The 22,701-nt window shown below is 44.5% G+C and overlaps 1 protein-coding gene across 4 annotated transcripts in view; it reads right to left on the reverse strand.

Annotated features, from left to right (window-relative positions):
• LOC110299637 (uncharacterized) overlaps positions 1–22,701 on the reverse strand; it is an 86,165-nt gene that overhangs the window by 43,872 nt on the left and 19,592 nt on the right. For all 4 annotated transcript variants that reach the window (XR_015048750.1, XR_015048749.1, XR_015048748.1 and 1 more), the window contains exon 3: positions 21,277–21,381. Coding sequence is in view for 1 of the 4 variants with exons in the window: in XM_085844370.1 (XP_085700496.1) it covers positions 21,277–21,381 (105 nt within the window). In the remaining 3 variants the exon portion in view is untranslated. The remainder of the gene's footprint in view (positions 1–21,276; positions 21,382–22,701) is intronic.

The following is a 22,701-nucleotide window of genomic DNA, read 5'->3' on the forward strand; positions in this document are numbered from 1 at the left end:
CATCAGAGAACAAGTTACCCCTGAAGAAACAGGGGAAGTCAAGCTGATAAAAAAAACTGACGGGAATACAAGTGCTGTGAGGCGGTGCCAGGGTGGTATAGGACATTTTTCTGTTACTCCCCAGAACTGCACAGGCAATGTGAAATTAGTGGGAGGAAATGTCATTTACGGTGCCTTTCTGACTATAACTCAATCACTGTGTGCGTAGGTGTTACGGTTTAGTGTAAAGAACATGTTATCACCTTTTTAAAAAGACCACTGTATGGCTTTCCCTGTACCTTTATGGGGCATAAATAAATGTACATTGCGCGAGTCAAATGACAGAGCCCGCTCGGGGATTGGATTTTTGTTTTCAACATTGTATAAAATAAACTGTTTTTTCTAACAGATAATTAACATTTCACGGAGTCTGGTTCCCTGGCGGCAATGGTCTCTGGCTGACTCAGGAACCACAATGGCATGGTGACCACCTCCTCTCCCTCACAACCACACAGTGGTTAGCAAAAGCTGAGGCGGAGGTGGCCGATAAAGCTGCAAACCAGACGCCTTCTCTCTGCAGTCTTGCGTCCCCCACTCCCCTCCTCTGTTCTCAAGGTCCACAGTATTCTTGTGTTCACCTTGGCCCCTGACACCACTGTACTCCAAGGCCCTTATTTTCGATAACCCCTGTCATGTACCTGTGAGCATGGCCTACACAAGAGAATAGCTTTTCAGCCCTTCTCAGAAGTCCTTTGAATTTCTTGGTCTCAATATATCTCAGCTCCTAGGGCATCCCCTTCAATGACCAGGCTTTCCCCACAGCCTTGGTACCTGTCTGGCTTCCTTCTTGCACAGTTGTTTGAGTTCTCCAAATAATCAGATCCCACTCTGAACGCAGGCCACTGAATAAGGTGAGTCGAAGCTATTTGGGAACAAGAGGACCTCATGAAACTCCTCTCCCAATGTGTGAAAATGTGTTAGTGTTAAGAAGCCAGTCCAGCCAAGAAACTCCTCCTGCTACATCGTCCCCCGGCCTGGAGACTCACCCCACTCCCTACATACACACATTCCTTGGACATAGGCTGACGCTGGAATAGACCTGGAAGTGTTAAACTGTGATAAACTGATTGCTGAAACCACCACATTCCTGGGATGTGAGGATCCCAGGGAGTGGATGGCTTCTGGGGTCCAAGGAAGCATGCACTGTCCCCAGCCTGTCCTCAGTTTGATCTTCCCCAGATCTCCACTGCTTCACCATTCCTCCAGAACCCTCTGAGGTAGGTGTCCTTATATTTGTTCCGCGCCTCCAACACATTCCCCGATATGGTTTGGCCCACAAGGCCAGGACACCTGGATTGGAGAGAAACCCAGAATCTTGCCCTCTTTGATCATGGGCTGCATTCACAAACCAATAGCACGTGCAAAAACTGAGACATCTCCCACCCTGAGTCACTACACGCTAACACCCAGAAAGTGTACCAAAAACCAGGTGTGTATGGCTTAGATCAATGCTTTCCAACTTTAGTATGTATCAGAATTTCCTGTGGGTATAGGAGGAGCCTAAAGTAGGGTCCACACTGATGGCTCGTTCTGCCCCCCCAGAATGGAATATGGCTCCTAAAAGAAACTGGACCTGGTAGTTTGGTTTCCATCTTTTGATAATGTGTGCCAAGTTCTGTGGCTCCCTGAACTTGAAAGAGAAGATCTTCACACAAACACACACACACACCTCAAAATGAGTGAGCGTTCACCCTAGAGGGAGGTGCCTTCTCAGCAAATGATGTCTAGGGTGAGTTCTCTGACTCCTTTCCTGGCTCAGTAGCTCAGGCCCGACCTATACCAAGTGTCTCTTCTCACCACCAGCAGGGGCAGCAGAGCCCACCGTGTTTTCAATGACTCTCTTCCTTTCCGTTGTCATGGCTGTGCAGGCTGCCTGCTCCGCCTGCCTGGAGCTCCGGTCCTTAATCACCAGTCTCCGCTTGACACCCACAAAGTGTCTCATGGAAGCTAATGCCCATCCGCCCTCGAGAGAACCTGACATTGATGTCACAGGCACAACCTTCACCCTTTAAGTCGTTCTGCAGCGAACATCGCCACAGCAATAAGAGAAGCGGGTCATACAGGTACGCACCTCTAAAACTGAGGTGGGTACCCCATGAAAATAATGGAGCTTTTTAGCACCTGCAATCGTCTTGGACTCCCTCGGGTCTTATAAAAATCAATAAGCTCATTTATGAAAACATGAAGTTTGGCCAGACACATCCTTTGATTTCTAGACGTATGTGCATCCACCACCACCACTATAATTCAAATAAAGTTGCGTCCATAGCTACCATTAGTTACCAAATAACTTGTGACACAGAGGTTTCCACCTAAGCCCTTCTTCTGACACACTGCTGAGGCGTTAAAAAAAAAAAATCTGAAATGAGACTTGACCTTTTAGTTCAATGGTAAGGAGCACAATGTTTGATTTAGTCATGGAGATGCCTGCCATGGAGAAAGGAGTCTATACACACACACACACACACACACACACACACACACACACACATGCTGAGTTCTCCACTATATAATTGTGTATTTTTTATAGTTACTATTATGGTTTAGATCTGAAATATCCCTCTTGGACTTATATTTAATAGAAACTTAGTCTCCTGCTGGCGGTAGCGTTTGGGAGGACTTGGGGGGCTTACGGGGAGGGGCCTCCCTCGCCTTAAATAGATTTCTTGGGTATGGACATTATGGGCTATAACCAGCCCACATTTCAACCAGAGACCCCTTTTCCCCAGTATCCTCAAGATATAAGAAGCTGCACCCCCAGCTCATATGTTATGGCTTCACATGCCAGTGGCAAGTCTTGCCCTGCACGGTGCACCATATCCCCAACCAAACGCCTTGGGCGTAAAGTCATTACTGCCAGGTTGTTATTTCAGCAGTGAGAAAAAAGAGCCAACGGGGGCATTTACGACTGAAACGGAAGTGGGCACTGCCCCGAAGGTAAGCGGAGACTTAGGAAATACAGCTCTTCTGAACGCTCTAAAGTCTAATAAAAGACTCCTTGAGCTTGGCCCCAGGGGCAGCCATGGTTGCCAGGGCGTTCTGAAAGGCTCGCTGCTTCCTTTTAAGCAAGCAAGTCACAACACCTGCTCTCCTTGGAACAAGGCTGGACCTTTGTCCCTGGGAAATGACGCTCTCCTTTAACATGGTAGGACGTATATGAAGTGAGCAGCCCCAAATATAAAGCGAATCTACAGCAGCGGTCTTCAACTGGGAGTGTTCCAGTCTGTGTCTCTGCCACATACCAAAAGCAGCCTGGGGTCGGGTGACGGAGGGTTTATTTGACTTATGTTTCTACATCACAGGCGTTGAGGGAGGCCACGGCAGGAGCTCCATGCAAAGATAAAGCTGAGACCATGGAGGAATGATACTAACTGGCTTTTTCCTTGGGCTGGCTCCTCCCCCAGCTCAGTCCCACCTGCCTAGGGATGGCACCGCCCACAGTGGGTTGGACCCTCCGAGGTCAATTACCAACCAAGGAAATGCCACATAGACAAGCCTATGGGCCGATCTGATGAAGGCAATTTCTCGATTGAGGTTCCCTCTTCCCAGTGACTCTAGTTTATGTCCAGTTAAAAAATAAAAATTAACCAACACAAAATGGTTTCTTTCCTCACTCCTCCACCCCACCCCGCCATAAGGAACATTTTAAAATGTCCTGGGGTGTTTCCTAAATATGACAACCGGTAGAGAAGCAAGGTATGGACAGGCCAGCTCCCCAACTGTCCAGAGCTACAGGGTTTGCAATGTGGGCAGTTCTGAGCTGGGAGACGCTGGTGCAGAGCAATGAAATTTAGTAACTGAATCTGTGATTCATCTGCTAACTTCCATAACTCCTCTCACCAAACTGAGAACGCAGTCCGGCTGCTCCACTCCCTGAGAGGGAAATGAGTCTGATTCCTCCTGCCTTAGGCCCGAGAAAAATGCTATCTGTATAATGTCTTCCACAAATTAAGGGGAACTGTGTTTATAAATTCCTACGGCCCCAGTATTTCTGCAAAACCAGATGCATGACAAACGACTTACACCTTACAATATGAGCGTGACACCTGCAGCTCTGGCAAATTTGTCTCTGTGGCTGGCAGGGTAGCCTGTCATACCCTGACCACAGTGCAGGGAGACTAAACAAGGCTTCCCTTGTACTCCCTGCTCGCAAGCGACAAATGATAACTGTCCTTGTCTCCCGTTTTTTTTGATCAAGATATTTTTCATGATTTCGGATTCCCCCACCTTTGAGAAAGAAAAACATCGTGCTTAACATGCTACAAAAGTTAGAAAATAAATATTAAAATCTCAGTTCATTTAAAACCTGAAGGAAAAAGAAAAAAAAAAAGGGTTGTGGTATTTTTTTTCTCTCTCTCTCTCCTGCTCAAGTAATGAACAAAATCAGCTACAATTGTAGACTTTTAAACATCTTAAACTGCAGCATTTGCTGGAATGGGTCTGCGGTTTTGCAAGGCAAACTCAAAAGTTTTGACAATCAGCTCCATCTATCCCACGGGGAGTTTGCTTGTGTAAAAACTGGTTTGGGGAAAGTACGGCCCGCAGAATCAAAGATTCCAATAGAGGCTGGGTTTTCTCAACCCTTAATTCTTCTACGATTCCTAATTGGGCATTATGCAGTTAACTGTGAAGGACCCTTGGAGAAAACAAAACCCGAGTATCTTTCAGATCTTCAGAAACATTAAAAGCTAAGCTTTCAACTGCAGCCAAATGCCATTACCATGAGTTTCTTCCCGCATATTGTTTAGTTACAAACACCATGTCCTTGATATTATATATGGTTCAGAAACTTCAAAATTATAAGGCATGACTCCAGGACTTACGGTGCTGGAGACAGACTGTGGCTGACATGGTATGTGATATACGTGTGTTGTAAAATGTCACTAATGATGGGGGGAACTGTGGGATTTGATTAAAAAAAATAATCCCCATCAAAAGTTCTGTGAACAATGGTGTGAACTAAAGTGGCCATGTCTCTTGGACCTGGTGGGGAAACGGCCCAAGTAGAAATTTTATGAACCTATTACAAGAGGTGTGTTTCCAGCTTCGAGCCTTCCATGTTTGAAAGGAATTCTGGGCTGTTCAGACTTCAAAGTGACCCTTTCCCTGAGGTGCTGAGGAGCAGGGATCATACTACATTCTCAGAGATACGGATCCTCGAACAACTGCCATGAAGAAACACCAGCAGCTGTGTCAGTGCTGGCTAAGACAGGTCATTGCATGACAGGAATCCCTGTTGTTCCTGCCTCTCCCGGTGGTAACCTTTATTTTCTGTAACTTCAGACTGGTTCTAGAATTTCGCCAGACTCCTTGTCCATTAAAGCCACAGAGGCACTTGTCCTTACAGTCGCTCACAGGACAGCCATGTTGGTTCTAAGTCTCCTATCAGTCCCGTGCCCTCACCTGCATTCTCTGTCTTCAGCTTCTCTTGATGTGATTGGAGATGAAGGAGAAGAGAGTTCCCGGGCCAGATCATTAAGTGCCTGAGTGGGAGGGCACATCTTGAGAGTAAAGGTTCATTTCAACCCTGAGATTTGGGATGACTGGCTTAGTAGAGAAGAAAGGAGATATTTCTCTTATTGCCTTAAAGGGTGTGAACAAAAAAACTTTTGGAAGCAAACATGTAGACGCATTTCTACAGAGTTGGTCCACAACCGTCACCACCGTGTGTGCTGTGCAGAAGGGCTTTGCTTTGTCCGACAGGCCAGATGGGTTCCTAACATTTTGAGATCAGGGTGGTTATATGATCAAAGTGTCTCAAGAAAATTAATTAGATGGTGTTATGGGTTCAGGCTGAATTCAAGTAGAAAAAAAAAAGTCTAAAAACGAGAAATATTTAGTTGGTATTAGAGTGTTCAGTAATGAAGTCTGATCTTGGGTGGTAAGACAACCAAAACCAAAAGAAAAGAGGGGGGAGGGGGGAAGGCAGTATTCCACAACACAATGAGCTTTCAGATGTCAGCCTGTCAGCCAAGTGGCAAAGATAAGGGGACATCAGAAGGGACAGAGAAGGAATGTGCAGGGTTCAAAACACAGAGGGCATGCTTGAGTCTGCCCGTCCCCCACAGGTGTTCCATGGTACGCACTGCACTGTTCTGATTGTCCACTGATGCCTGGAAAGCTTCAGTAGATACCAAGTAAGGCAAAGCATCCTGAGCCTTAGTGCGCACTGGTACCCTGCTTCCACAGAATCTGATCAAAACTAGCACAGCCTTGGAGACCCATCCTTCCCTCATCTCTGGGGCTCCCACTCAACGTCTCTCTCATTTTGAGCTAGCTTAATGGACACAGTGGAAGCAAGCTAATTCTGCAGGCTTTTGCATCCTCTAAGCAGATGACTTGGGGTGAGATGTTTGACCTTGCTGGGTACCAGTTTCTCCCATTTGCAAAATAAGGCTGGAAATGAAAGCCATGTAAGAATATGAAAGAGAAACCAAACAGCATATGAAAGCAAAGGGGCATGCAGAGTTATTACACATCATTAAAAATAATAACAGGGGTCTTAAAGATGTCTCTGTGGCTAAGGGTCCTGCCACCAAGCCAGATGACAGGGGTGAGTTCAGTGTCCAGAATCCACGTGGTACAAATTAAAAGCTGACTCCACAAGTTGTTCTATGACCTCCATATCTAAGCCATGGCATATGCATGTGCACAGGTACAAGCACATTCTGTGTGTGTGTGTGTGTGTGTGTGTGTGTGTGTGTACAGGTATGGTATGAATGCATATATATGCATACATACAATATACATACACATACATGTGTTCGGTATGTATGTATTTGTGTATATATGCATGTATGTAAATGACAAGTGTTCCACTGCTATTATTATCAAATATGGAATATTGCCAAGTGTGCATGACCAATTTGAGTGTACATATGCTAAGTAACCATCAAGGTTTTGATTCATTACATAAAGGGACAAACACAGAACCAGGCTCTTTCAGTATCCCAAACGCTGCCTCTGGTCATGAGCATGCCCATGAGCTTGGAAATCGTTTTTGAAACTAAGTGATTTATTTGAATGCCATTTTAATAAAGGTCATTTTAAAGCAATAACAAATTGCAACTTCAAAATCAAATTTGTATCCAGTCAGAATAATAAACAGCAAAGCTGTTGGGTCTGCTGTTCTAAAACAGCAGAAAGAATCTTTGCTTTGGTTTGATTTGTTTGTTTGTTTGTTGTTTCTCTTTACTTTACTTTTTTACTGGAATGAGTTTTGCCTGTATGGTTGTCTGAGCCCCACTGACACGCCGGTGCCCTTGAAGGCCAGGAGAGGCATGCGATCCCCTGAAACTTGAGTTACTGACAGCTGTGAGCCATGATATGGGTGCTGAGAACTAAAGCTGGGTCCCCTGAAGGAGCAGCCACGCTCTTGACCTCTGAGACATGTCTTCTGTCCTGGTTTGGGGTTGGTGGGTTGGTTGGTTGGTGGGTTGGTGGGTTGGTGGGTTGGTGGGTTGGTGGGTTGGTGGGTTGGTGGGTTGGTGGGTTGGTGGGTTTGTTTATTTTTTTGTTTGTATGTTTTACTGGCTCTCCCTTACCAGGAGCAGAGTCCTATTTATCACTTTGCAAGATAACTGGTCCATTTATAAACATCTAAAAATAGAGCATAACATACAATATGTCCTTCCCAGAACTCAGAACACAGCTTCAACAGCAAAACAACAAGAAGAAGAAAAAAGAAAAGAGAGAAACCAAGTCTGCTTGACGTATCCCTCAGCTAGTCGTCTGCACCTTCTCCTTCTCTGTGGACTTGCTCACACACACTGAGGAAAGCAGAAAGCACAGAAAACCAGGGTCTTCCCTTACCTCTCCTAAGAATATGAAGAAATCCAACACGGTAGCTTTCTAGCTGGATAACAGAGAAAGGGTCAGTCAGGAAGGGCAAAGCTATGTTTAGGATTCATGCTTAGGTGTAGGTGGTGAAGTTTTGATTTGTGCTCGCTCTGCGCATTTAAAGCCCTCTGGCAGGGTGCAGCTTTCTCACCCCTGGCTAAACAGGGGGCTTTCCTCCTCATCAGAGCCTGAAGCTTTTGATCCTCCGATCTCCTGCTTATTCCTAGTCTATGCATACACAAGTAAGTGATGTTCCCTTCCGTGTCTATTGAATCTCTTAAACTCGGGGAAATGTGCTTCTTTATTTCCTTCTCCATTCCCTGGGGATTGCTGATAGTGATTGAATTCTGAAGAGATGTGGGTGAGGTAGGCAATTCATGCCCACTTTTATTAGCGCTTAAGATTTGAATTAAAGATTCGGTATTTCAGAAAAACAGTTGATATATTAGCAGCTGACCTGAATTTTTATGCTGTCATTTAACTATTTTATGCTTGACAACTCTATTTCCCTCCTCATGACCAGCCAGGGACCAACAGTGCCTTCTTTGACCCTGAGGAGCAGGTCTGGTGCATTGCTGCCATGGTTACTGGTGGCCCACTGGCTCTCCAGAGAAATGCTGTGAAGGAAATCTTAAAGTTAAACATGAGTTTGACAAAATCCTAATGTTAAATGCTGATAAAAAGAACATTTCTGACAGGGGAAACTGCACATAGGGTTTGGGTTCTTTCAGAGCTGACTTTGCGTCTTCTGTGGGGTGGGAAGCAGAGTAAAGCATCTTAGGTGAGCTAGGGTCACGCTCTCCACTCAATTTAACCTCCAGCCTCAACAGAGTTTAGCAAATCTGGAATGAGGCCACCCTGAGAACCAGGACAGTTTAAGTGAACATGGCTCTGCAGCTCGGGTAGTGCAGGTAGAGTGCTGGGAAATACACAAAACAGCTCACGAACTCAGAAAGAGAGAGAAGAGCAAGCACACCATTTTAAAGTCACTTTGTTTTCATAGATTAAAAAAAAAGTTATGTGTATATCTGTGTGTATGTATGTTCACATGTAGGAGATCCTAGAAGAGCAGAAGAGGGCGTAATCCTCTAGAGCTGGAGTTACAAGGGGCTATAAGCCATCTAGTGTGGGTGCCGCTGTGAAGTCCAGTCCTCTGTAAGAATAGCAAGTGCTCCTGACCACAGGGCCACAGTTCTGGTTTCAAGGAATAATGTAGAAGGAGCCTTCTGACCTGACTGGGGATGGCCCATGAGCTCCCATGATTTCCCAGATGTCAGAGAGATGCCTTTTTTATTTTATTTTATTTTATTTTATTTTATTTTATTTTATTTTATTTTTCGGCATGGTGACATGTGCCTTTTGTATGAGAGACCCCATTTTGGTTTGATCTGAGGAGGCTTAGCACTCAGTCCAAACCTATAGCTTTCAGTACATTTCACTGAGCACTGCTATTCCATTTTGTACCTAGAAAATTTGAAAAAAAAAAGTATCTTATATCTCAAAAAATTATTTCTTGGCATAAATTAGCCTTGCCTTCCTTCCCGTGTTTCTCCTGTGTGAAGGACATTCTTCACATATAGTTCCATGGCCCACTTCTGCTTTGTTTCAAAAAACTACCATAAGACAGGTCATTAAGCACTCTTTGCAGACATTTTTAATTATTATGTAATATTTTCTTTCTCTGGTTATTTTATTATTGTTGTTGTTGTAGACAGGATCTTATTAGGTTGCCCAGGCTATCCTCGAACTTACAATTCTTATGCCGCAACCCCTGAGTGCAGGGATTATAAGCATATTCTAATATAATATAGGGCATATAATATTCCTTTTAATAAACATCTTTCTTAATTGAGAATTTCATAGTATTTTGATCATATTTACCCCCAACTCCTTTCCTTGGCTCTTTTTTTTTTTTTCACTTAGTAATCTATCAACTCCAGTTTATACTGTTTGTTTACTTCTGCCTGGATCCATCCACTGTAGCGTGTTTGACTTACCAGGAACCATACGCCTAAAGAGAACTGACTTTCTCTCTCCTACAGTCATCAACTAACCGTAGCTCCTCAGTTAAGGGCGGGGGCTCATGAACATGTTACCATCCCATGCTTCCATGTTTGCTTGATCCTGGGAAGTCCTTGTGTGTCAGACACAGCAGCTCTGAGTCTGTGAGAGCTGTAGCCTTGCAAGACCAGAAGGCAGTTTTGCTCAAGCCTCTCTGGCCCATGCCACCTCTGGCTCTTAAAACATTTCTGTCATCTCTTCCAAGATGGGAATTACCTACCCAAGTTAGGGATCTGGGCTATCCGTGGATTAATGTAGCTCTCAGGCCTCCCTCATCAGAGAAGTTTCTTTGTACAGTAGACAATGATTAGCACAGGAACTCACAACTGGTCAGAGTATATAGTATACATGGCCACAAATAGGATATCTGTATCGTACCCCATTCACAAGGCTCAGAGACCATTCTAGAATATGGGGCATAAAGACTGTAAGAGCCAGAGGTTGGGGAGGAGTGGGACAAAACAACATCTTCTGGAAACAATAGGACAGATGCACAAGACAAGACCTACACTAGATCAAACTAGGCAGCATAGCCCCCACCCATAGCAGAGAAGCTGTCAAGAGTCAATGGCTTATGGGGAAGGCAGAGTCAGTCTTCTTTAAGAGTGAGGGCACTCATAGGTCAAGGTCAAGCAAGCTCAAGTAGATGACCTCACATTCATGAATACATGGGTAGCACAAAGTGCAATCATGGTAACCCATGAAAGGGGGCAGGGGGAGGGGGACAGGAGTTAAGAGATGTAAGGAAACAGGTGTTGGATCTGAAATGAATTAGTAGGAATGCATATAATCAAAATACCTCGCATGAATGCATGAAATTCTCTTTAAAGTGATTTTAATTGATCTCTTTGTAACTAACACTACCCTAAAGTTAATCACTCTGTTCGTGATGTGTGTCCACGGCGTCCGTGTGTGATGTGTGTCCACGGCGTCCGTGTGTGATGTGTGTGAGCATGTGTGTGAGGCATGTGCTCATTTGTTCACTGTACGGAGCAGAGGAAGCCTTAAGCAAATGTGTAAATGAATGCAGATGAAGTCCTCAGTGAACCTGAATGGCTGTCATGGGCATGGCCTGAGATTCGTGGTAATGCAGAGCCTTCACCCATCTTGTTGAGGCTCGGGGATGGCAAAGCTTTCCCCTGGCCTAAATTCAAATGTTGACAGTGTAAGTATTAGTATTTATTCACAAGTGACCAGTGTGAAAACTGGGCAATTGCAGCTCCCTTCTTCTGACTTGACAACCTGAGACTGATGCCCTACAAAGACCTCCTACCACTCGCAAGCCCCTCCTTAGCCGTCTAAACATAGTAAACAGGATGGGGTTCCAGGTTGTTGTACAGTTCACGTCTCACCATCTGAGCATGCTCAGCCTACCTCATCCCAGCTATTCTCTATAAGTGTGTCTGTGCTTTCTCCGATCCCTTACCACCTAGTCATGTTTCCAGGACTAAGCTGTGCAAGTCGCAGTGGAACACGCAGAGGCAAGAAGAGCACATCTGTCTTGTTCTACAGTTTTCCACACTACTTATTCCCTCAAAACAGAGTCACTCTGAAGCTGGAGCTAGGCTAGTGCCCTTGCCAGCAAGGTCATCAAGGGCCTGTGTCTGCCTCCCACAACAGTGATGCCTGATTCCCACAGTGAGGCCAAGGTGTGTGTGTGTGTGTGTGTGAGAGAGAGAAAGAGAGAGAGTGTTCTGGGCTTTTGGACTCAGTTCCTAGGGCTTGCAATGTAAGAGCTCTTACCCACTGAGCCATCCCCAGGACTTACCCTAAAGTTTTAAATTCACAAGCACATACCTGCATTTCTATATATTGCCTGAAGACGGCACGGCAATACAACTTCGGGACAAATGATCTTGGATTTTAAGATTTTTTCCCACGCATGCTTTAAAGTCTGAATGGCTTCTGAGGTTAGATTTAAAATATGGTATTTCCTAATTTTGAAGGAAAATATGAAGACCTTCCCATTTCAACCTGAAACCATTTAAACCCATTGTGTATCATCATAAGGATCTACTTAGGGCTGCTCCAGGGTTCTGTGTAGTTTTCTTCTGTCCACATACTCTCCTCCTCTGCTCTTGTCATTGTCTTAGACAACTGTATACAAGTCTCCAACATCTCAAGTTAAATAAATAAATAAATAAATAAATAAATAAATAAATAAACTTCAGCTGAAACATTTTGGCAAGGCGTATAAGAAGCAGAATGGTTGCTGTTTCAGAAGAATGTGAGGAGGGTGAAGGGTGAGCTTTACTCTTTCTCGCCTGTGCCACTGAACTGCGCACTAAACACACTCGAGTACATCATTTAAATGCCAAGGAGAGTGATCTTCACGGTGGGACTGTGCGCTTTAGCCCATTGCCCTTCTTTATGCTTCTTGAAGGAGGTGTGTCCGAAGAAGTAAAAGACTGTCTGGTTTGTAATGGAAATTATAGTTAGGAAAAAAATCAGCAAAGATTCAAACTGTTAACAATTAAAATTGCATACGGTAAAGTATGCTACGGAGTAAATATCTTGAAAACAATGCAATCCTTTTAACTGAATGCAGGTGTGTCGGGTTTGGCTCTGCAAGTTCGTACTTGGCAAAAAACAAATGGCCAAGGAATATGGTGAAGTTGTACAGCTGGCAGGAACTTTGGTTTTGGAAAAACCTTTGATGCAGCTGAATGTCCGTCCCATTTGTGTGTTCCTACAGGTCCTCCTTAGAGATTGCTTTCTGTTCAGCCGAATACTAGATTGCTTGTGTCTTTTCCAAATTTTGTTTCAATACCCCATGTGTCATTAGATTCATGTGCTTGGTGAAGGTTTTTTTTTTTTTAATTCATTCATTGAGAATTTTATACAGTGTATTTACATCATATTCCCCTTCTTAAAAATCCTCTGAGGTCCACACTTCCTTCTCTACCTACCCAACTTTGTGTCTTCATTTAGTCCAACCCAGACTGCCCATGGACACTTAGGTGTGTGGTCATCCACTGGACAAAGGTGGACCCGAGAGGAATCACACAGTTAAAGAAACCCAACTCTCCAAACTTCCTGCCCTCTCCCATCTCGCCTCTCCCTGCCAGGAGAGTCTCAACTAAACTTACACAGGCCTTGCGCATGCCATCACAAGCACTGTGAGTTCATATGTGCAGCTGTCCTTGTAGTCTTTTACCAACCTTGGCCTCCTACATACCTCCCCACCTCCTTCAGCCATGATCCCTCAGTCTTGGGTGAAGAGGGTCTGACATGGATGTCCCACAGAGGGCCAAGAACTGCACCGTCTCATTTTCTCTGCACCTTGAAAGGTCTGGGATTCTCTATGCAAATTGACATTTGGTGAAGAAACCAAATGATGAGACACACTCCAGTCTTTGGGTGTAACCATAGGTCATTAGGAGTCAGTTCAAAACTACGTCCTGTTAGCAGAATAATAGTAGTGTTCTCCCACATTGTCTACCAAGTGTCAAGAGGACTGACTTGTTTATTGCATCGTTACCACAGCTAATCCTTCTAAATGCCTTAAAGACTCAAAACCACGTCACTTGTTTATTCACAATATGGTATAATTAATTATTGGTATCTGACCCATCCTACTCAGATATACAGTACTGATGAACAATAGGCACCTCAATTCCCCCCTCAGGCTTTGATACAGAGCATTTCTCAAATGTTCATTTACTGGAACTTTCATAAACCTCAGACTGGGTGGCACACACCACAGCAGAGATGTATTCTGGCTGTAGAAGCTCAAAGTCAAAGTGTTCGTGAGGTTGAACTCTTCTGGGAGCTGCATGGAAGCCAGGTGGTGTGTGCCTATAATCCCAACACCCAGGAGGGAGGCAGGAACATGGTAAATCTGAGACTAGCCTAGACTGCAAGGAAGGTGTAGTTTGCTTTCTGTGGTTACGATAAAGCCCATGCCCAAAAGTGGCTTGTGCGGAGGGGTTTATTTAGCTTATACTTCCATGTCACGGGCCATCACTGAGAGAAATCAGGGCAGAACGTAAGTGGGAACTGAAGCAGAAAGCACAGAGGAATTCCACTTTCACTCTGAGGAATGCTCACTCTCGCTGGTCAGTGCTCAGCCAACTTCCATATACAACCTAGACCACCTGCCCAGGGATGGTACCACCCACAACCAGCTGGGCCTACCTCTCTGTAGAGTGGGTGGGGCGATACACCTGTAATCTCAGAACTCAGGAAGTGGAGACAGGAAGACCAGAAGTTCAAGACCATCCTGAACTACTTGGCAAGTTTGAGGCCAACCTGTGCTACTTAAGACCAGGTCAAAGAAACAGATGAAGAGGAGAAGGAAGAGGGCGATGATGGAGGAGAAAGAAGGAAGAAAAGGAGAAAGGAAGGAAAAAAGGAAGGAGGAAGGAAGGAAGGAAGGAAGGAAGGAAGGAAGGAAGGAAGGAAGGAACTCAAAGCCATCCAGTGACTCTGAATATCTGTGAGGAGGCCAAGAACCAGCCGGAGAATAAAGACAAGAAGCAGAGCCAGCATCCCACACTGCTGCTTTGGAAGAGCCTCCTCCTCAGGCCTAGGTCTGTAGGCATAACACAGTTAGCTTAGTTGCTGGCTCAAAACACGTGTTCCCTTTACCTTGTTAAATACCACGATGGTCATGTCTGAGAGAGATTATAACATATGGACATTTATATATCAGCTTTTGATTAAATCAAGACAATTTTAAAACCTGGTGTGGGTGTAGGAAAAGATGGGGACTACTGGGGGGAGGAGGGGAAGGAAAGTAAGAGATTGGAAGGGAAGTCTGGGAGGAAAGTAAACAAAGATGCATGCTTGAAAATGTCATAATGAAACCCACTATTTTTGCATACTATCAAAACGTGGAAAATAAAAATAAATAAATAAAACCTGGCTGTTATTATGGACATATTAAATTTGGTGGGATATTTTTCACGCAGTCAAAATTGCCATGAAGGAAACGAACAACTTTAAAGTGGCCTCTGTAGTATGTGGCATGGGCAATGTGACTTCAGCTGAAAGCTGGAGACTTAATTCAGCCCTGTCACAATAAAGCAAAGGTTGTGACCATGTGGGAATAAAACAGAAGAGAAAGTATGCCTGTGTCTATAAGAACAGCATTTTAAAACTGCTAATTTAGAAGCAAGCAAAGCATTAGAATGAGAGTAAATCCTATTTTAATTTGTACATTTGTTGAAGAAACAGAATATTTTGAGCTACCAAAAAATGTAGCAGTTTAGAAGGAAAATAGCTATAAATGCTTTCATATAAAACTCTAATTTGCAAACCACCTAGTTTTGCTGCACATACTAAGGTGTTAAAATAGCCAGCTTTTTATGAAGGGCGTTGGTGAGAAGAGAGAGTGGAGGAAATTGAATCGTACTGTGGATGTGGTTTGTTGTAGCAAACAGGCCTGGGTAACAAAGTATCCGGATTAAGAAAGGAAACAATGATCCCTAGACCAGAGGGGGTTCGTACAGAGAGCGCTTTATTTATACAAAGAAACAAATTCTGTTGTGTGCTCCAATCAGTGTGTCTTCCTGTATCCTTGTGTTATGTGAGGAATAAAAGAAAGATGTCATCTCATGCTGCTTGGGAGAAGGAAGCCTGTTGTCCTGGCAGTCTCATGTAGCATTCAAGAGAAGCTAGTCGGTAGGGAAGGCTGCAAGAAGAGCAGCATGTTGATTGGTCTGAACTCACTCTGCCCTGCTGGGTTTTCCCCCATAGACTTTGTAGATGTCCAATGATCCATGCAGATCTGAGCTCTTGACTAGAAATTTCATCTTCAGGAGCAGCCTATGGAGGTCTCCAAAGGCAGCAAAGGGGGACAGAAGAGAGTCGGGTGCACAGAGTCGGGATGATGTCTCACAGTCATGGAGCACACACAGGTGATAAGGCATTGATAGGGCGCTTCCACTTAATGGAATCCCTGCCCACTGACAGTCCTTCATTTAGGATACTTTCTGAGTTGTTCTTTCCCAAACCTTCTTCATCCAGTTGTCTAAGATCCTCTGGCAGCCAAGAGACTGCACCTGATGAATGCCGACTGTTCAAAGAATTTCAAGGCCGTGTGGCATGTGTGCCGTGATTTCCAACAGAGAGTTCCTTCAGTAGTCCCTTCAAGCCACACTGTCCTGTGATGTCAATGACAGGGTTTCTTCTGCTTTGCCGTGGAGAGTCTATTTATACAAGTACAGTTTTATTGGATCTGATTTAAAGCCAGTGGGAATTTATCAAACAACTAAGAGAAAGTGGAAGGGAAATGGATCACCGTTTCCTACATCAATGGTTCTGCAAAATAAACGGCCTGTGACTTAGACCGGAAGCTGAATGAATTGTGCATATTTCAATGCACTATGGAGTTGCTTCACACAGGGGTTGGTCATGAAGGACATGTCAGAAAGCATCTTGGAGTGTCAACATGAGACCAAGAACATTAATAGCTGAAAGACCTGCAAAAGCCAAGGGCTGAAGAGGTCAGCCTCATAAAAGGAAAGTAGCACCATGTGCCTTAATCATAAATAAAAGGGTAAAAGTGGAGAAGACCTAAGCTTCTCACACAGAGAAGCCCTCCATCTGAAGACAGACACAATGCATAGACACCACACTACCACAGAGGCAGAACCTGGGCGACTTGGGTAACGCAGTCAGAAAGTATGGACTTCCAAAGACGCTCGATGGCAGCAGAAGCTGGGACGTGAACCTGCTAGTGTTGTGATTTGGGTTATCTTAGTCTCAGACTTCACCTGCGTTGAGGTTGTTGCAGTGTCCCTGGGAGCAGAGGTTTCTGGGGAGAACCTCAACTCCTTGTCATCCCCACTTCAAGAACAGAATGCACAGAGGACACATGCTTGTGAGCAGCCCTCCCCACATTCGGATCAGTGACCAACCCTGGGATTCGTGTCATTCTGCTGGAGGAGTGGAGCTCAGCCTGCTCCTCTTGGTGCCTTCTGCCATCCTAGAATATCCACTGTGACCCAGGAAGTTCACAGCCCTCACAGCTCCTCTTCCAGCTTTCCATCCAGAGCAGAGTAAAGGTGAACTAAGCCCCACTACAGAGTAAAACTGGGTCCATTACAGGCTCACATAGGCTGATAGAGAAGGGTGTGGCTCTGAAGACTAAAGAGGCTAAAAGCCATCACTGGCCCTTCACATCCTTCCTGCACCTTCCCCCATCTCCTGTGAAACAGATACCCAGGGACTCCAGTTGCCCATTGTTTACATACAAACTTACCCCAAAATGCATTTTAGAGTTAGTAAACCAGAAAGATGCCAGTAAAGAAAACTGAGAAGACAGAATCCAAAGAAAAAGGGCTGACTTGTAAAAAAAAAAAATCACAAAAGCCGAAAGCTAAGCAGCAAGGATTGTCCTAGAATTCAAAACAGCTTTGGAGAGTTTGTCTGCCAACAACAAAAAAAGCTCAATAGAAGAGCAAAACAGAGGAACCTCTAGAGAAAGGAAGAGGACGGGGAGGAGAAAGGGGACGCTGACTGTAGCCAGTGCCATGTGAGCTGAGCACACATTGTATGTAACTCCCATGGGAGTCCATGAGATGGACACAATTCTCACTTTGCAATGAGGAGACAGAGGCGTGAAGAGCTGACCCTATCTGTCCAAGCCGCAGAGCTGACGTGGGGAAGAAGTATGTTGAGTGCTATAGTCTCCTGTCTTTTCACTTTTCTGAATCCGCTGAGGTTAGGAGAGCCAAGTCTTGACACTCTGCTTAATTCCCATCTGTCCATGAAATGGACACCCACGATGGCCAAACTGATGATCATACACACTGGTTCTGGTTTGAGTTTTTAATATAAAGGGTGGGAAAGGAGAGCTTTCCAGAAAAGAAGTAAACACACACACATACACACATATACACCAAACACACACAACTCACACACAAACATGCACACACCATACAACACCCACACACAATAAACATTCTCATAACACACATATAATAAACACAACCACACACACACACACAAATACACAAACACACAACACACACAAAATACACAAAAGCACACAACAGACAAACAGAAACACACACAAACACGAACACACATACAACTTAGTGGGTTTTTTTTTTTTAATATCTTTGCTTAAGTGTGGAGAAACTAGACAATAAAGCAGGAAGAGCAAGTCTGCTGAGGAAAACGACGACAATTTTCTCTGCCTTTGAATCTTTAAGTATTTGGCACAATCCTTGAAAATAGTTCAAAGCTATTTTCCCTTACCAGCTGTAAGTTAAATATTAGAAGTGAGCATCCTTGTTGTGAAGACAGGCACAATGCAGGAATATAAAGCTGTCATTGCAAAGCAGATCCTGTTCCTTCTGCAGCTGGTATTTTGTGAAAGAAATTGGGAGCTTAGTTCTTTTCTTCATGCTCACGGGTAAACCTTGTATTGCAGTGCTCATAGCCTGAAGTGAGATCTTTCTCTGTAGATGTTTTTAAATCATGCTTAACTCAAAGCATGGGTGGGGGGCAGGCTGGGGCCTGAAGGCCACGAATATTAATAATGTCATCCAAGCTCTGCCGCCGCCCTGGGCAATGGTCAGAACCCAGCTCATTTTCTAGAAATGGAGACTGCAGGGAGCTATGATGGAGATTAAGTTGAACACTTTATAGAACATAGTTGGCAGAATAGGTTGAATGGTGGCCCTCCAAAAGAGATGCCTGTTCTCAAACCTATGGAGAAGATCTTAAGTAGAAGAATGGTCTCAGAGATGAGAAGATTTTGGGATACCTGAGTGAGTCCAAAATCAATGAGAAGCATCCTCATGAAAGACAGAAAGAAGTTATGGACCCTAGGTGTTGTGTTTTCTAAAAAACAAAAGAACCAGGATATGTTTGGTAGAGGCACAGTATGGTGTGGGGGAATGGGGTGCCTTAGCAGCCCTATGATAGGCTCCCCTTCCCCCTGAGGTACCAACCATAAGACAGATATAGTATGGAATCGAGTTTACTTATGGCATGGGGAGGAGAGTTGGGGGGGGGAGAGTAAAGGCTGGCCAGGAAGACATGAAGAGAGAGAGGATGGGGATTGAGGAGAGGAGAGACAGAGAAGGAAAGAGAGTAGGGGAGCAAGAGAGTGAGAGACTGAGGAGAGGGCAAACAGCCCCTTTTATAGTGAGTCAGGCATAAACTGTGGGACGGAGCCTAGAAGGAATGCTAACCCTAGGGGAGAAAGTAGAGTCTAGAGCCAAGCTTGGGCTGGTATAATAGTTGTCTCCCCCCATAAAACACCAAGGAGTCCTCATAAAAACCACCTTTCAAGGGCACAGAGCAGTGACATAGAATCCACCTACCAAAGATTCCACAGCACTTCCCAAAGTGCCATCCTGAAGACCAAGCTTCTAACTGCCGTGGGCCCTAAGGATCCCTTATGCCACACAAACCACGGCGTTGAGACAGAAGCAGGCCACGCCCTTGCGCACTCTGCAGTATCTGCTGGTGAGCAGGTGGCAGCTCTCTGAATCCGGCACCATCTCCATGTGCCGCCTACCCTGAATCACTCCGCCCTCATAACCGACGTGGAGGCGGATGGGATTGCGAAGAGGGATTCCTCCTTCTAGAATGCCCGTCAGCCAGGCTGTGCTTGTTTTCTGGGGCTGTGCGAGCAGAGTAAACCTAGTACTGGAGGGCTTCAGCTTTCCTGTGGTTTTAGAGACCAGAAGTCCAACATGTGGTGCTGGCCGGGTTAATTCCCTCTTGGGGCTGTGAGGGAAAGGGTTATTCGTGACCACACTCTTTGGCTTGTACACCCATTGTCTTAAAGAGTAGTTTTGATTTTTTTTTCTCGTTTTATTAAAGAATAAAGTCCACCTACGTCCAAATTTCCCTTTCTATGAGAATGTTAGTAGTATTAGACTAGAGCTTATGCTAATAATTTCAGTTTACATTGCTACCTTTGCAGGTAAAGACCCTGTCTCTAAATATGGCCCCATTTTGGAGTCACGACTGTTAGGATTTCAGCGTATGAATTTGGGGGTATCACAAACCATGATTGTTATAAAACACAGGTACCTAAAATGAATGAATGAATCAATGAATGAATGAATGACTTTTCTTCAGAAGTCCTGAACCCTAAGGCACACCTCCATTACGCTCTTCTCTTACTCCATGCTGAACTCCACTTACTCTACTGCAGAACCAGAGGGCTTAGGAATAGCTTTAGCAGATGTGAGTACCTATACCATGATCAATTTCCAGCTCTGACATTCTTATCTCTGTGACTTTCACAAACATCTCAGCCTTTGAGACTGCCTCTTTCCTTCTCTGATGAACATAAATATACTCGCTACCTCATACAGCATTAAAGAAGTAAGAGTGGAGGAGGCAAGCAGAATGCCTGGCAGGGCCTTAGGCCTGCTCCTTAGCTATTCTCCCACTGCACATCATCAGTTCCTAGGCTGTTTCTCTCTCTCTCTCTCTCTCTCTCTCTCTCTCTCTCTCTCTCTCTCTCTCTCTCTCTCTCTCTCTCTCTGTCTCTCTCTCTCTCTCTCTCTCTCTCTCTCTCTCTCTCTCTCTCTCTCTCTCTCTCTCCCCCTCCAGGTACCCTCCCCTCAGCTTCTCACGGCATTTCCAAATGATGCCACCCTCGCCTTTACCATCATGGGGACCTGAGACTTTTCTCAAGAACCAACCTGGATGCAACAGGTCTAGGAACAGGGCTGTCAGGCTTCAAGTTGCCTAATCTATAGGGCCTAGATATGCAGAAAAAAATTAAGACTTGACTTGAACCAGTGTCTGTGCCCAAAGAGATAAAATCAGGTGACATGTTCTGGTTTGGTTTGGTTTGGCTTTTTTGTTTTGCTTTAGTTTTTTTGGTTTTGTTTTGTTTTGTTTTATTTGTTTGTTTGTTTTTCCCTCATAGCTCCCATGAACTTGACAGAGCAATTGTCGCTATGTTCAGTTTTTAAATACTGCAAGGACTTGATTCGGGCCAGTCCAAACACAAGTGTTCAAAGTTGGTGACAGTGTCAATGGCAAGGTGCATGGCTATCAGAGGCAACCAGTTAGCTTGGCTCAATTCTGACCTGAGATCAAGTAAAATCTGTTGGTCTCAGTGTCAGAGAACAGCAACCCAAACCCAGAAGCAGAGACGGCCCTTGCTCTGTGGTTAGCACTCACAGGGAGGAACAGATAAGTAAATATTCTAGCGAGGACTACAGTCTGGAGTCGGAGCACTCACAGGGAGAAGGAGCAGCTGTGTGCATATTCTAGGGAGGAGTACAATCGAGGTCCCAGAGAAACAGGACCCAGCTCACCTTCAGGTCTAAGGAAACCTGAGGAGATGCAATGACAAACCTTAGCAATGCAAAGACAGAAGGTGTTCCCAGGCTTCCGGCTTGGGGGACTCACCTGGTCTGGTGGGTGTTGGGGGTGAGGTCCAGGTAGGTGACCAGGAAGAAATAGTGACAAGATGTGAATCTCTTCTGATGAATGACTCTCACATAAATTCATGAGCTGGAAAAGAAATCTGTATGAGGAAGTAGCTTGGTTGTATTGCCATCTTAGTGACCCATTTCTGAAGCAAGTGTAGGACTGTATGTTATTATTGCTTTAGAATAATGTGATAATTTATCATTTCCTTGTAGCACATATTTTAAGTACCAAGAGTTCATAAGTATTCTGGGGAAATGCCAAATTTAAAAAAATACTCCAAATTTTGTGTTTCTCTGCTAATCACCTTCTTAAAATAGTATTTACCAATGAAATTGAAATGCAATACGGCTAATTTTATGCGTACAGGCTCTCTTCCCTGGGAAAAACTAGGTCATCTGAGCACCGCAAAGGAAAACTTGTAATTTGTCTGTTATTGTTTTATTAATAATTTTATTCTCCATAGACTTTCGTTAAATTATACAGCAGACTTGGAATTGCAACAAGCAACATTTTTCAGGGTTTTTCTTAACTGACATTTTAAATTTCATTTTTCTTTACTATTATTAAAAATATACAAATGGTTTTACTTATCAGGAAACCACTATAATATGAACTAGAAACACACCAAAATGCATCATAGGATTGCCATGCAGAGCTTGGCAAACATCAATTCCAGTGTAGCATTGACTTAAGCAGTCTTCTGTTGTACAGGATTAGGTTTCTGTAGATTTTTTTTTTGAGACAAAGGTTTATGCATGCCTTGTTCTTGTAATAAGAATCATTTCCCGTGCTCCCAAGATACCTGTTTTGATGTTGAACAATGTAGGTTTTGGCATGCCATGAAGGGCTCTGCTCACCCGGTCTCCCTTTGCCCTGAGTGAAGGCAGGAACCTTTAAGCACGACCTGACCTTCCTGGGGTTCGCTGCTCTTGTCTTCTCCCTTCCTCTGGCAGAACTTATTCCCAGACATTCCTGATGGGCATTTCTCTTTACTTGCCGGGCCCTGTGGCTGATCCTGGGGGCACCCTGGTTGGTATCACACTCAATTTCACTATTATCTGTCATTCTCTTCTCCTGCACTTGTCTTACCTGACAGGAAATTCAAGGCCTGGTGAGAACAGAGACCCCCATATGACAAACATGAGAAGGCTGGGCCTCTTCCCTTTGAGTTCTGGGACTAGAAGATGAGAGAATTTTGCTGGTTTTCTTTCCTTTGTATGGCTTTCCCAATTTTCTCTCCTGGAATCAGTTAATAGAACCCAAGGATATTGAGATCTGAGCCTTGAGAGCCAGACCTACAAAGTACAATGTTTGTTAACATTGGACCCTGAGTGGACACCATGCCAAAAGCAGGCATTGTAGGCTGGAGCCACAACTCAATGGTTAAGAACACTTGCTGAT

The sequence above is a fragment of the Mus caroli genome, unplaced genomic scaffold, assembly GCF_978045245.1.
Source record: "Mus caroli unplaced genomic scaffold, Mus_caroli_1 scaffold_10, whole genome shotgun sequence".
Lineage (NCBI taxonomy): Eukaryota > Metazoa > Chordata > Mammalia > Rodentia > Muridae > Mus > Mus caroli.